Source organism: Aspergillus bombycis (genome assembly GCF_001792695.1).
Source record: "Aspergillus bombycis strain NRRL26010 chromosome Unknown contig00010, whole genome shotgun sequence".
Classification (NCBI taxonomy): domain Eukaryota; kingdom Fungi; phylum Ascomycota; class Eurotiomycetes; order Eurotiales; family Aspergillaceae; genus Aspergillus; species Aspergillus bombycis.
In genome coordinates, this window is record NW_019170012.1 from 217,018 (window position 1) to 230,520 (window position 13,503).

General features: G+C 48.7%; 2 protein-coding genes across 2 annotated transcripts; one reads left to right on the top strand and one right to left on the bottom strand.

Annotated features, from left to right (window-relative positions):
- Window positions 1–511: 511 nt before the first annotated feature.
- cprA (NADPH--hemoprotein reductase cprA) lies at window positions 512–2,731 on the bottom strand (the record flags this gene model as incomplete). The annotated part of the gene is made up of 2 exons (XM_022531216.1): window positions 512–808; window positions 884–2,731. Coding segments are annotated over 2 exons (2,145 nt in total), but the record flags the coding sequence as incomplete, so codon positions are not given.
- A 2,764-nt stretch (window positions 2,732–5,495) lies between these two features.
- On the top strand, window positions 5,496–13,430 carry ABOM_004087 (putative cell morphogenesis protein (PAG1); the record flags this gene model as incomplete). The annotated part of the gene is made up of 4 exons (XM_022531217.1): window positions 5,496–6,236; window positions 6,296–6,526; window positions 6,588–9,899; window positions 9,951–13,430. Coding segments are annotated over 4 exons (7,764 nt in total), but the record flags the coding sequence as incomplete, so codon positions are not given.
- Window positions 13,431–13,503: the final 73 nt, after the last annotated feature.

The following is a 13,503-nucleotide window of genomic DNA, read 5'->3' on the forward strand; positions in this document are numbered from 1 at the left end:
ATGACGATGTTGCGGTGCCTTCCAAGACATTAACTCCGGGCTATGGCCGAATACCACCTACAGCCTTGAACCTTCACATCTCTATACATTTATCCACTTCATATCTAAAGAATTATTTATACATGCGTGCTTTTTAAACACTTAGGATTTTCTAATCATTATATTTACACCACATGATGTTCAAAATTCCCAAAGAATCAAATGTATTTATCAGCAAGTTCCGGACATCACACGTGATCCAATGTAGTGTTAATTTCCGTACATAATTCTTGAAACATTTTCGAACCGTCAAGTCTATCATCCCTCCCTTGGCGAGCTGTATTTTGCCATGATCAAATAGCCATGTCGCCCACTGCATGAAGGCCAAAAAGAAGTGCTAGGCATACATGAATCACGCCGAAAGACAAAAAATATAAAAAGGAATAACAGGCGGAGTATATATGCAAAGATCATCTAGGCATGAGAAGGGAAAAGAAGTCATGTTCAATTAAAAGAAACGGCCATGGAAGAATCATGACCAAACATCCTCCTGGTAGCTTCCACTGCTGCGCATATGCTTGACCATCTCCTCGCCCTTCTCGGCGGGAAGACCACGCTGTTGGGCAATAATCTGACCAAGTACCAGATTGACCTCACGTGCCATGTTGGCGGCATCTCCACAAACGTAGAATGTGGCTTTCTGCTTCAGAAGGTCGCTGACCAGCTCAGCTTGTTCACGCAGCCGATGCTGGACATAGACCTTTTGAGAACCCTCGCGAGAAAATGCAGTAATGATCTTCAAGGATTCACCAAGTTGTTCCTCATAAGCCTGTAGTAAAACCTGTTAGAATTAAGGGTCCATGGGAATCCGAAGGGGGCAGGGCAGAAGTCAGGAAAATCATACCTTGAATTCGTCTTGATACAAGAAATCCTCATTGCGATTACGGCACCCAAAGAACAGAACGGTTGTGCCGACCTTCTCGCCTTTAGCCGCCAAGGCGGCACGTTCTTGGATAAAGCCACGGAAAGGTGCGACACCGGTACCAGGTCCAACCATGATAATGGGTCTCGAGGGATCGGATGGCAGTTTGAAATTCGAGTGACGGACGTGAACAGGAACGTGAATGCCATCGTACTTGTTGCGCGGACCAGTGACAGCGTACGTCAAGCCGTGAGGATCAGGAGATGGTTCACCATTTTGCTTCTGCTTGAGCGCGAGGAGGTAATTCGTCGTCACACCCTTGACAAGGTGGGAGGCACCAGGCAAACGGACGGATTCCACAACGGCAGTGATGCTGATCTTGTCTTTCTGGACGAGGGAAGATGACGAGATAGAGTAATAACGAGGCTGGAGCTTGTTGAGGCCTTCAACGAGCAAAGAGAACGGGACGGCAGAGAAAGACTTGGAAGTAATGCTTTGAAGAGCCTGGGCAATATTGAAACATTGGTTGGTGATCTTCTCGTGGAAATAATCCTTATCGTTGCCCAAACGCTGAATTTCTGTCTTGGTCGCCTCATCGGGAGCAAAAGCAGCAAGACTCGAGACAAACTGTCGGGAAACAGGGGCACAGACTTCCATATAGTAACGAACGGCGGCATCATAGGTGGTAGGGGTCGGGATCGGAACCTTGGCCGTCACATCAATGCCCTTGATGTTAATAACCGAATGGCGCTTCTCTTCAAGCCCAAAAACCTGTAGGAACCGGTCCACCTCGGCACCAGCGTTGGTCGGCCAAACAGCAATGTGATCACCGGTTTGATAGGTGAGGTTACTTCCGGCGACGCTAATTTCCATGTGCAGACAGTTACGATCCTTTACAGTGAATAGTTCACGAGACTCGACAATACGCGCAATGAACGGATTGTGGGCCGAGAATGGGCCTTTGGGTTGGCCTTCGAGATGTCCCTTGGTAGGCTCGCCGAGATAAACTGTTTCGTCTTCGGCACTCTTAGACTCATCTTCTGTGACATTGAACACCGGCTCATAGACAGCTTCGCGCTCCTGGAGACCCATCGCCTCAGAGAGTTCGGCCCACATAGGTTCCTTCCAAGCCAAGAAGTCTTCTTCCATTGTGCCAGCACCATCATCACCTTCACCAGCAGAGCCGATACGTTGGGCACCAAGTTTTTGCAGAGCGACGTCAACATTGCGAACCATGGCGTTGTAGTGTTCATAGGTATTGTTACCAAGACCGAAAGTGACATACTTGAGAGCGGACAGCGGCTTCTCTTCAGCGGACGCGCCACTTTCAAAAGCAACATCTTCACCGGTGAAGAACTGATAAAACTCGACAGCATTATCCGTAGGCTCGCCCTCGCCATAAGTCGCCAGAACGAAGAAGGCGATCTTGTCTTCGGGAAATTTGTCCAGGTTTTCGTAGTCGTAATCTTCCAAATCAGCAACCATAGTCTTCAGACCGAATCTCTGAGATCCTTCCTTGGCCAATCTCGAGGCGTAGTCCTCCGCAGTTCCAGTCTGGGAACCGTAGAAAATAACGCAGTTCTTGCCAGTTTCTTCCATTTTCTCCAAAATATCTCTAGTCTTTCCTGCCTTGGCGGCGCCATTCATCGCTGGGCCGGAAGAGGCATAAGGATCTTTGGCGACAGCCCAGTAAGTGCCCTTGGTGAAGTAGGCAACGCTACCCACCAAAAGCGCCACTAGGACCACCAGATCCAGAGTGTCGAGTTGCGCCATACTGGCTTCGCTATGGGAGAGGGTGAGGATCCAAACAGGTGTCCGAGTAAGGCGGGGCTGAGAACGAAAGGAAGGCCGGCAAAATGGGGCAAAGAAGGGTAAGAGTCACCCCCTTATCTTCACCGATGGTGGTGTCAACCACCACAAATCAATTCTAATGTTGGAAGACGCCGATACTGGCAGCGTGATCCAACAGAGACGAAGAAAATAAAAAAGGGCAACAGAAGGAAAGAGGTAGAAGAACGGAACACAGTACACAAGGTAGAGAAGAAGAAAGGAGCTGTGGTCTGATCGAAGGAACTAAAAGATGCCGAATCCACCTCTAAGCGGACCGCATAATTTCGGGGCCGGACACCGGAGAGGTTGAGTTAAAAAGATGGGTGGAGAGGGTGGAAAGTTAGTGGTAGGCGGAGTGAGTATCTGAGGCAATCGTGGCCTTTTCCTCAGGCCCTGCCCTCTGTTTTTTGGTCCAAGAGCCTCGGATGGCCCCGGCGCTGGTCTCGGGATTGGATGGCAGGAAGGGATACGAGCCCCAACAAGACGAGAGCGTCTTATGATTGCGGTGTGAAGGCGAGCGCCGAGGTGAATTTAGTGCGGAATGGAATGCGACGACAAATTAACTCTTTGTCAAAGAATGGAAGATAAGAATCAATTGACCCGTATTGACCAGGGTGGCTTAAGTGAAATACTCCCAGCAGTAGATCAGTCCACAGCAGAATACTTTCTCTCAGTAATAATCTCGAGGTAATATCTTTGAGGAAACCAACTACGATGATCAAAGTGACAGGGCCAAGGTTTTTATATACACCATCCTTATTGTGGGGAGGCAAGAAAGCCCGACAGTCAGGCCGAGCGTAAGTTTGGTTCGGAAGGAAACTTCGGTGCCGACTTAATGTGAAAGCATTCATGGAGGTGAGCGGAGTCTGGGGCAACTTTGGATGACTTTTGGTTTCCATATGAGGAAACTCCCGACTAAGGCTGCCGAGCACCGTTTGTTAGTAGCCGAGTTCCGCCTTTCCTGCACGCTGAGAAGCCATTCGAGGAATGGACAAGACTGCAACCGTCGTGAATAGACACAGTTCCTGTAATTTCTATATTCCCTGATCTTGCATATACATAGTACAACATAGAGTTAATAGGTTCAGGGTGATCGATTACATTGCTTCATCTTATCATCATGAATACTACTTCTAGTATGCAAGTTCTACCTCCGTACGGAGTATGCTGAGTTTTGCTGCCGATCATCTATGAAACAGCACTATTCCAACTCAATCACTAAGTCCGCACTCTGTACGGAGTACGCCAACGCCATGAAAATCATTTCTTCAGTTGGCCTCGGTGGACTACTCAAGAGTTCCGCGTGTAGGCGGATATGCATCCAAGCTGTTTCTCCGATCATGATGAGTGACTAATCGGATGTCTGGAAAGGTACGGAAGTGATTCCGCGCCGTGCGGTTCAAGTGCGACGGAGGACCAAAGTATTGGAAGTTAGGCTTGTGCTCAGAGCAAGAGGGTCGACCAACTTTTGTTGTTTACACCACCTTTGCTGTCAGACTCGATGATCTATCTAGCTCGTTGTCTGTAGTTACGTTTAACCGTCATGACCATGTAGCTGCGCGATGGTATCATCTGCCAGACTCGAATGGCCTCCGCTTGATTTCAGCAACTTGTCTTTTTTACCCCAGTACTTCATTATTACCTCCTACCATACAAGGCCGGCAAAATTAGGCAATCGAGGCATGCCAGGAAGTTCATGGCATCTCCTCCCTTCCATCTTCAAATGCCCAGTTCTTATCGTAATATAATTATTATCATTCATGGGCACTGTTAAGTCTCAATCAGATAGTATCGGTACTCGTTCAATGTATATATCATTGAACATCAACCCACAAGAAGAAATGATTATCTTGAATAGCTCGACTACTTGGCGGCGTTTTAAGTCACACGAAGCCCGCCAGTTCATGCCCGGTATTCGGTGGGTTCCATGTCATCTATGGAAGAGCATGATTGAGAAATATTAAGTACTCCATCCGATCTTTCTCGGACCCCACAAGCGTTAATTGCGGAACACTCTATATTGAAGATACTCCGCCAACCCTTGAATTTTCTTGGTTCTCTGCGGGGAAAATCTGGACTGTATTGGAATGCATAAGTAGGTCGTCATGGACCTGATGGTAATGCTAGAAATAGATGCAGAAGAAATGTATATTTTATTTATGTATTTGTCAGGACGAGAGCTTACCTTGGGAACAGATCCGCCCGTTTCCGAAGGAAATTGCGGTACGCGACGCAATTTTATGTGCAAATTAAGGCTGCAGATAGGTTATATCGGCTTTAAACCTATCTTTTTTGTTTATAATTATTTTAAAACAAGATAGCTTTGAAACCCAATCTACAAGTACTGTGGACGAGTACCATGGGTTTTTATTTCCCCCCTCTTCCCTCTCGTGGTGCCCATAGAAGACCCGTGCTTTCGGTCGCGAACAAACGACTGCCCATTAGGACAAAGCTCATCGGTCAGAGATCATCCTTGGACACCACCACCATCTCACTTTATTCTCCGCCATCTTCGGGCTGCTGAGCAACAATGTGCTGCTCTACATTGCCCTTGGATTCTTTCGCTCCAGTAGATGTGAGCCTCAGTAAGCAATGAATCCAGGTTGAATAAAAAGACGCAGTACAACAGTATGTGTCCCTGATGACTCTCCAACGGTTTGAATACCAGCCTTTCTTCACGAAAATTCTGCATCAATATTTATCCTATAACTGTATGATAGTTTGAAGATCGATCAACTAATCTGAATTCTATGCATATCTAGTGGCTTCACACCCATCGATCAAAGCAGGCCCCGTCCAGCCAACAACAATGCCCCTCATCCCTGACGAGTCAGGTCTTGCGTCGCACCATACCTTCGCATCCCCACCGGAACGGTTAGTGACTAGAAGTACTCCATCTTCCACGGTTCACAGTCGAGAAACGTCCGCCGTTAGAGGAAGACCAACCGACTCCTCCACGCTTGCCCCTTCGACCCTTCAACCTCAAAATACTCGCCGCGGCCACTCTCACTCCAAAAGCCCCGAGACTGCCTCCGGACGCCCCGGCGCAGGCTATGATGCTACTCTGGAAAGACGTCCTTCTAACTCATACGGACACCATCGCCAGACTTCGATTGTTCATGGGATCCAGCACTCTCGCAACCCCAGCTTTGTCGCCTCCTCCACCTCCAATAGTCCTCTGAGCCCGGAGATGATCGCGTCTCTCGGGCGTAGCGTTAGCGTTGAGCAAGATAATTCCCCGCTAGGCCGACTGGAGCAGCTTGATATGCATACATTTCATCAGAACCAGGGGACCAACGGGACGGCTCATACTCTACAGGGCATGTTGAGCACCATTGAAGATCGGGATACAGATGAAGCCGCCGAGGGCGGACCGGCGAATCCAGCACATAGAAGGATGAACTCGAGTGGGAAACCTCGCTCTCATAGTCGGTCACATTCAAAGAATCATCATACGGAATCAAAGACCGTGGGGGAATATGCCTTGCACCACCTTTTCAACTCTGTAAGCGCATTTCGGCCCTGCTCAAGTATAACTGTAATAGCAGCTGACTGTGGGATAAGTTTGTTGGCCAGGCAGACAACAAGATAAACCAAGCCATTATGAAACTGGGGGAGTCTGACGTACCTGTGGAAATGGTGTGCGGACCGGGAGCAGACCCTAGCTTTGATCAGTTGATCTCCGCTCTTGGCCATATCGCACGGCAAAAGCCGAAACCTTTGATTGATACAATCATGTTCTGGCGTAAAGCCAAAGGTGATGCTGCGATCATGGCCAAACAAATACCTAATCAAGTATGGTTGAGACCTCCCTGCGAATAGATGCCCGCTAGCTAATCATCCCTAATAATGACAGTCAAAGGAGAATGGCTTACTTATACGGCGGAATACAGAACCCCTCCAAGTGGCTGCTGAAACGGCTGCTCAGCCAGATCACCCTTCTCCTAACCCAATCTTTCCCAGGAGTGACGATGTCATTTTGGCCGAGCGCCGTGCAACTGTATCGGTGTATCTCGTTTGCCGAGTATTGATTGAGATTTTCAATCAGAGTAGTCTTGCTTCTATCACAGTCGATATGGCTGAGCGCTTGGAAGAAATTGTGTTTGGCCAACTCAAGACGGTTGATCCGGACCAGGTCGCAGCCTCCCCACTTCGCATAGCTAATTGGAGGATATACTCGCAGCTGCTCGGAATCATGAGTGAAACAAATTTCACAAGTGTCACGACCCGCTTTATAACGGAATTGGAACGGTACCAAAAGGAAGAGACACTTCGGGGACCTTCAAAGGACGGCGATGCCAGAGCCGAGCTTTTGATATTAGGGATGAGACATCTCCGGATTAGGACCCATCCAGACGCATGGCCTAAGTCCTGTGACTTCATGCGGTCATTGGCACGGTTGTTTGTTAATGCGCATGGGCAGCGAGTCAAGCAGGCTTACTGCTATATCTTTGAGAAGCTGCTTCTCCCGGTCGCAGCGAATCCCAACTGTGATTTATCTCTGCCTCGGTGGAAGGACTTCTTGGATTTAGTTCAATCGCGCCTGTCACAAATGCTGACCAAACCTCGCCACTGGGCTGCTGCTTTCCCTCTCCACGTTTTACTCTTGTGTGTTTCATCTAAAGAGAACTTTTCCTCCCAATGGTTGTCCGTCATTTTAGGGTTGCCAGCAAGGCTAAAGGACCGTCCTACCAGGGGACCAGCTCTCCATGCCATGTGCCGCCTACTTTGGACGTACTTTTTCCGGTACTCAGAGTCTCCGACAGCTACTCTCCGAAAGGTTGATGAAGTAGCTAGAATTGCACTACCCGTGGGCAAGAGAACATACTTGAGCACCGAGCCGGCGGTCACGGAGCCGTTGACTCAGCTGGTGCGTATGATTGGATTCAAACATCCGGAGGTTTGTTTTCGTAACATCATATTCCCTATGATAAATTCGGATCTTTTCCTATCCGGCAAAGAATTGAAGATCGAGCAGATGGAGCCAGAGAAGATGGTCATTGGCATTAGATCGTTCCTTGCTATAGTTACCGACCTTGAGAATTGTGACCAACTATGCCCTCCGTTCCCAACTGGGTCGATACCGAACCCTTTCACTGACATCTCAGCATCGACTAATCTGTTACGGCCCCAATTCCTTGCGGACCCGCGGTTGCCAACTGCTTTCGAAAGCCGAGACGATGCACGGCCACGTCCCGTCAACACTTCTAGGCTGAGTGACAACGTTAGGACTTACTATATCCGCTTCTGCGAGATATTGGGCAAAATCACCCTTCTCTGTGACAACACATTCGGTGGCCAGGCCGCGTTGGATGAGAAGTTTGGAGGTGCGACTCCGAAGACTCCGATCTCAGAGGCCTTCGGTTTTGGGAGACGCGATGATCATATAAACACATTGGATCAAAGGCAAGGCTTTTACGATTTGCTTCATGTTGCCGTTCAAGCACTCCCTCGGTGCTTGTCAGATCATATACCGTTTAACTCGTTGATCAATTTGCTCTGTACTGGCACCGCGCACGTGCAATCCAATATAGCCTTCTCATCCGCAGAGTCTTTGAAGGCGATTGCGAGACAATGCCACGCGCAGCAGGTAACTATAGGCTTTGCTCGATTTATTTTTAACTTTGATGCAAGGTACTCAACTATGTCAGATGAAGGCATGCTTGGTCCAGGTCATATAGAATCTACGTTGAGACTGTATGTTGAGTTGTTGGAGATTTGGATAGAGGAGATCAAGCACAAAAGTAAGGGAGCCGTCGCGGCTGATTCAGGCGATAAGTCTGGCTCTGGTAGCCGCGCTTTGCAGCTTGACCTCTCTAGCGTCCTGGCTCATGTTGAAGAGATTGAATCCCATGGCCTATTCTTTCTGTGCTCGCAGTCTAGAAGGGTGCGAGCTTTCGCCATAACCGTGCTGCGGCTTATCACGGAGTTTGATAGGGCGCTTGGTAAGGAAAACACACGAATAATCAAGATTCTCGAGGCCGACTCTCACCAGATCTTGAATGTAAGTGATGAGCAACTCACTGTTGCCGAGAGAAGCCGAATACAGAAAGGAAAGCGGAGAAGTGCATCACAAAATACACTTATCGAACTGTGTAGCAGTGAAGTGTCGTACGATTCGACATTGTGGTCAAAAGTATTTCCGAATATTATCCGGATCAGCTTTGAGACTTGTCCGTTTGCTGTGACTCTCGGGCGGGAGATTGTCTGCGCAAGGCTTGTTCAGATGCACAAAACGATCACGGGACTTGCTGAAAATCCCCAACATCCCCCATATGGCCTCTTGGATGCCACACAGGCCCGCCCCCATGGAAGGTCCCATATGACGGCTGAGATTCTGATCGAACAGTGGAAGCTTTACTTAGTCATGGCCTGCACGACTGTCAACAGTGTAGGCGCTCAGTCTCAGAGCCAGCTAGCCAATGCTCAACATGCGCGGAAATCTTCTAAAGGTTCCCAGCAATCAAATGACAAGATCAGTTCCGCCAGGAGCCTCTTTGCATTTGTAATTCCGTTGCTGTCAGCTGAGAGGGCTTCCATCCGCAATGCAATTGTTGTCGCTCTGGGTTCCATAAATACTAACCTTTATCGTACATTGCTTGAGTCACTCCAGTACGCCGTCACAACCTGCAACGAGGAGGCTAAGATTCGCATTGGCACTCACTACCGATCTCCGAGCAGCCCAAGACGCAATCGAAGGACGGATAGGCTGCGGACGGAAGTTACACATGTTTACAAGCTTACATCCCACTTTCTGCAGGAGCCAGAAGTGTATAACGACGACTGGATCGTCAACAATCTCGTTACATACGCGAAAGATCTACGGATATTTTTGAGTGATGCTGAAGTTCAGAATGACTGGGAATTCCAGCGGCTACGATTTCACTACTGCGGGCTGATGGAAGAGCTTTTTGAGGGAATCCATCGTACAAAGGATTCTTCACGTTGGATACCATTTGAATCCAGAAAGTCAGCGTTCTCTCTCATGGAAGATTGGTGTGGATACTCTCCAAACCAGGCACAGATCTCTCAGAGAGAGGAAAACATGCGAAAACTTGCCATTACAAATCAGCGCGAAACCGGCGACCTACGTAACACTGCAGCAGCCATGGAGATAGAAAAGAAGAATTTACGTGCGGCAGCGCTTAGCGCAATGGCATCTTTGTGTGTAAGTAACTCCTTCGCCTCCATGACTGATGTCGTCAGCTAATTCTTGAAGGCGGGACCGATTAGCATTACTACAGAAAGTGGCTCAGTGCTTCAATTCGATGTGGGCCGAATGCTATCGTGGATCGATATTATCTTCGGCACTATCAGTGATAAGTGGCATGCGATTGGCAGACGAGCACTTAAGAATCTGATCGTCCACAATAAAGAGCATGCTTACCTACTGGAACGGTCGATAGAGATGTGTTATGTCTCAGAACGGCCCAAGGCTCTAGAGAGTTATTTTGAAGTGGTTTCTGAGGTACTCATCGAGCACACCGACTACCCGCTTGGCTTCTGGAGGATCTTGGGGGCAGTCCTCGTCACCCTCGGTAATCAGAAACGGGAAATCAGAATGAAGTCCGCCAAACTTCTTCGCATCCTAGAGGAACGCCAACAGAAGAGCTCTAGACTGCAAGACTTCGACATCAGTATCTCTGATAAAACTACCGCTGTATACAAACTAGCACAGTTTGAAACGTCTAAGCGTTTAGCAAAACAACACTCTGACCTTGCTTTTACTCTCTTTTCAGAATTCTCCTTACACTTCAGGAACTTGCGTCCCGATAGTCAACGAAACATGGTTGCTGCTATTTTGCCATGGGTACAGGCAATCGAGCTTCAAGTCGATCCCAACGGCGGGCCCACGGCCAGGTCGTATATGCTTCTAGCTAACCTTTTCGAGGTTACTATTCGGTGCAGCACCATACTCCCAAATGAAGTTCAAGCTCTTTGGCAAGCACTGACAACAGGTCCACACGGCGGGAACGTGCAGCTGGTCCTTGACTTTGTTATTAGTCTTTGCTTGGAGCGTAAAGAACAGAACTTTGTGGAGTATGCTAAGCAAGTTGTTGTTTTCCTTGCGGGAACTCCTGCTGGTTCAAAGGTTATCGAGTTTTTCTTGCTGCAAGTTGTTCCCAAGAATATGGTACAGGAGAGAAAAGATATAACCCCGCCTCCACCGGATCTCAAGGGCTTGCCTTACGTCGCAGACCTGGCAGCTGTACTCCCGGTGGGGAACAAACAGGCAGGGCTTTCTCTTGGCCAAGTCGCTCTTATCTTTCTCGTGGACTTGATGGTTGCTCCCGTTACTCTTCCCCTGGAAGATGTAGTCAAGCTACTTCACGTTGTCCTGATTCTCTGGGATCACTACACACTCACTGTACAAGAGCAGGCTAGAGAAATGTTGGTCCACCTGATCCATGAACTAATTGCTGCTAAGCTTGAAGACGACGCCTCAGTTGGAACTAGGCAGTCTATCGAAGATTTTGTAGAGTCTATCCGCAAAAGCGACCCAAAGGTGGTTTGGGAATATGAAGACCTCAATGACAAGGATGAAGAGGATAACGGCAGCCGGGTTCCTTCGTCGATGGGAAGTGTGACTGGGCAGGTTGTTGATTTCTTCAGTTTGGCGTATGAAGGTATAAATGATCTTTGGGCTAAAGAGGCTCTAAATTGGGCGACATCTTGCCCCGTACGACATCTTGCCTGTCGATCATTCCAAGTATTTCGCTGCATATCCATGTCGTTGGATTCTAGGATGCTTGCAGATATGCTAGCTCGACTGTCCAATACTATTGCGGATGAGGAAGCAGACTACCGGACATTTTCAATGGAGATTCTCACAACGCTCAAGATTATAATTAGCTCCTTGGCCCCAACGGATCTTCTCCGCTATCCACAATTGTTTTGGACCACTTGTGCATGCCTGAATACTATCCATGAGACAGAGTTCATTGAGAGTATTGGCATGTTGGAAAAGTTCATGGAGCGCGTCGATCTGAGTGACCCGATGGTTGTCACAGAGCTGATCAAAGGCCAGCCCGCTAAATGGGAGGGCGGATTTGATGGTCTTCAGAATCTAGTCTATAAAGGCTTAAAATCATGCGAGTCGCTTAACCTGACATTGGATGTTCTGCACCGTTTGAGTGGTTTTCCGAACAACGAACTGATGGGTGATGGCAACCGCCTTCTCTTCACGATTTTAGCAAACATGGCCCACTTTCTACATCAATTTGATCCTGCTGTCGATGATCCGAAGACACTTGCTCGTGCTACGTTGTTAGCTCGTGTTGCTGAGAGTGAGAGGTGCCCCCGTCTTGCAGCTTCTCTCCTCGGGTTTGCCAATGGACAGTATAAGGCCGAGAACGATTTCTTGAGCCACATTATCACCGAAATCCGCTCGTACTATTTCCCCCGGCAGGATGTTCAGAGCCTTATCTTTCTCATGGGCTTGTTGACCAACACGACTGATTGGTTCCGGGTTAAAACCATGAAGATACTCTGCGTGCTCATTCCCGAAATTGACATGCGACGGGGAGAGGTAACATGCCATGGCCCTGACTTGATATCGCCCCTTTTGCGTCTTTTGCAAACCGATCTTTGCCCTCAGGCTCTGCAGGTGATGGATCATATTATGACTGTTTCAGGCAACCCCATGGAGCGCCATCATCTTCGAATGAGTATGGCATCGTCGTCTTCTTCTCGGGCTATCCGCAAAGAATACGAGCGTATTCAAAGTCTGTATGGTATACCAGAACCCACCGGATGGTCTATCCCGATGCCTGCTACCCAGTCGAGTATCACCCGGCATAACGTCCACGCTGTCTTCTACACCTGTGCTGAGGTCGATCGCATAGAAGTGCAAGAGACCACTCCCTCCGAAGTCGAGTTCCATGCGGACGAATATAACGATGCCTTCTTCCCTATGCGGGCTGACACGATGAAGTCTATTGACACGCAGGCGGATGGCAATATTGGAGATATTGTACAGAAACTGGACAGTCTGGACGACTTTTTTGAGGAGACCGAGACAAGTAACCCGACAATTGACTCTATTCCAGACTCGGCATTGCGTGGCTTTACAGGGGCCTACGTTGACACTAGCGCCAGTCTCTATGACCAACAAACGGCCCCAATTTTACGAAAATCTCTCGCCCGAACAGCTTCCTCGTCGTCCTTCCATAACGGCCTCGCTGAATCTCGACCCCCAAATTTCCGGTTCGACAGCCCCGGGGTACATTCACCAGGGGTACTGACACCTCAGGCGTCGAGTCAAACATTACGCCCAGTGTCGCACGCTCGTTCTGTCACGTCTCCTGTCAATCAATTATTTTCCCCGACGTCATCCAGTGTCCAATTTGCCACTCCACCTATTGGCTTCAACGAATCTGCGTTCCTCTCCGATGATGAAGTGGAAGAAGGAATGTATGATCTCGATGAGCGTATCATAGCTAATAGACTGGCACCTCATCAACTCAACCAAACACGTAGCGCAACTGATGGGTCCTCGTCACTTGAGTCCATGATCCGCAGTGGTATGAGACGGCTTACTGGCGGCGCCGCGAATAACCGAGATAAGGAGCGACAGCGCGATCTTGTCCGAGCTCAACACCGAGCTATGGCTCAGACTGCAAGTTCACCCCGTGTACCGAAAGTGCCGTCAGAGTATCTCACGGGTCCAGCCAGCAACCCGGCATCACCGGGTCAATAAGCATCCGTTTCATCTTTGCAATGCATGTCCGACTACGGAGTATACTTGGCTTGTATAAGCATCCTTTTTCTTG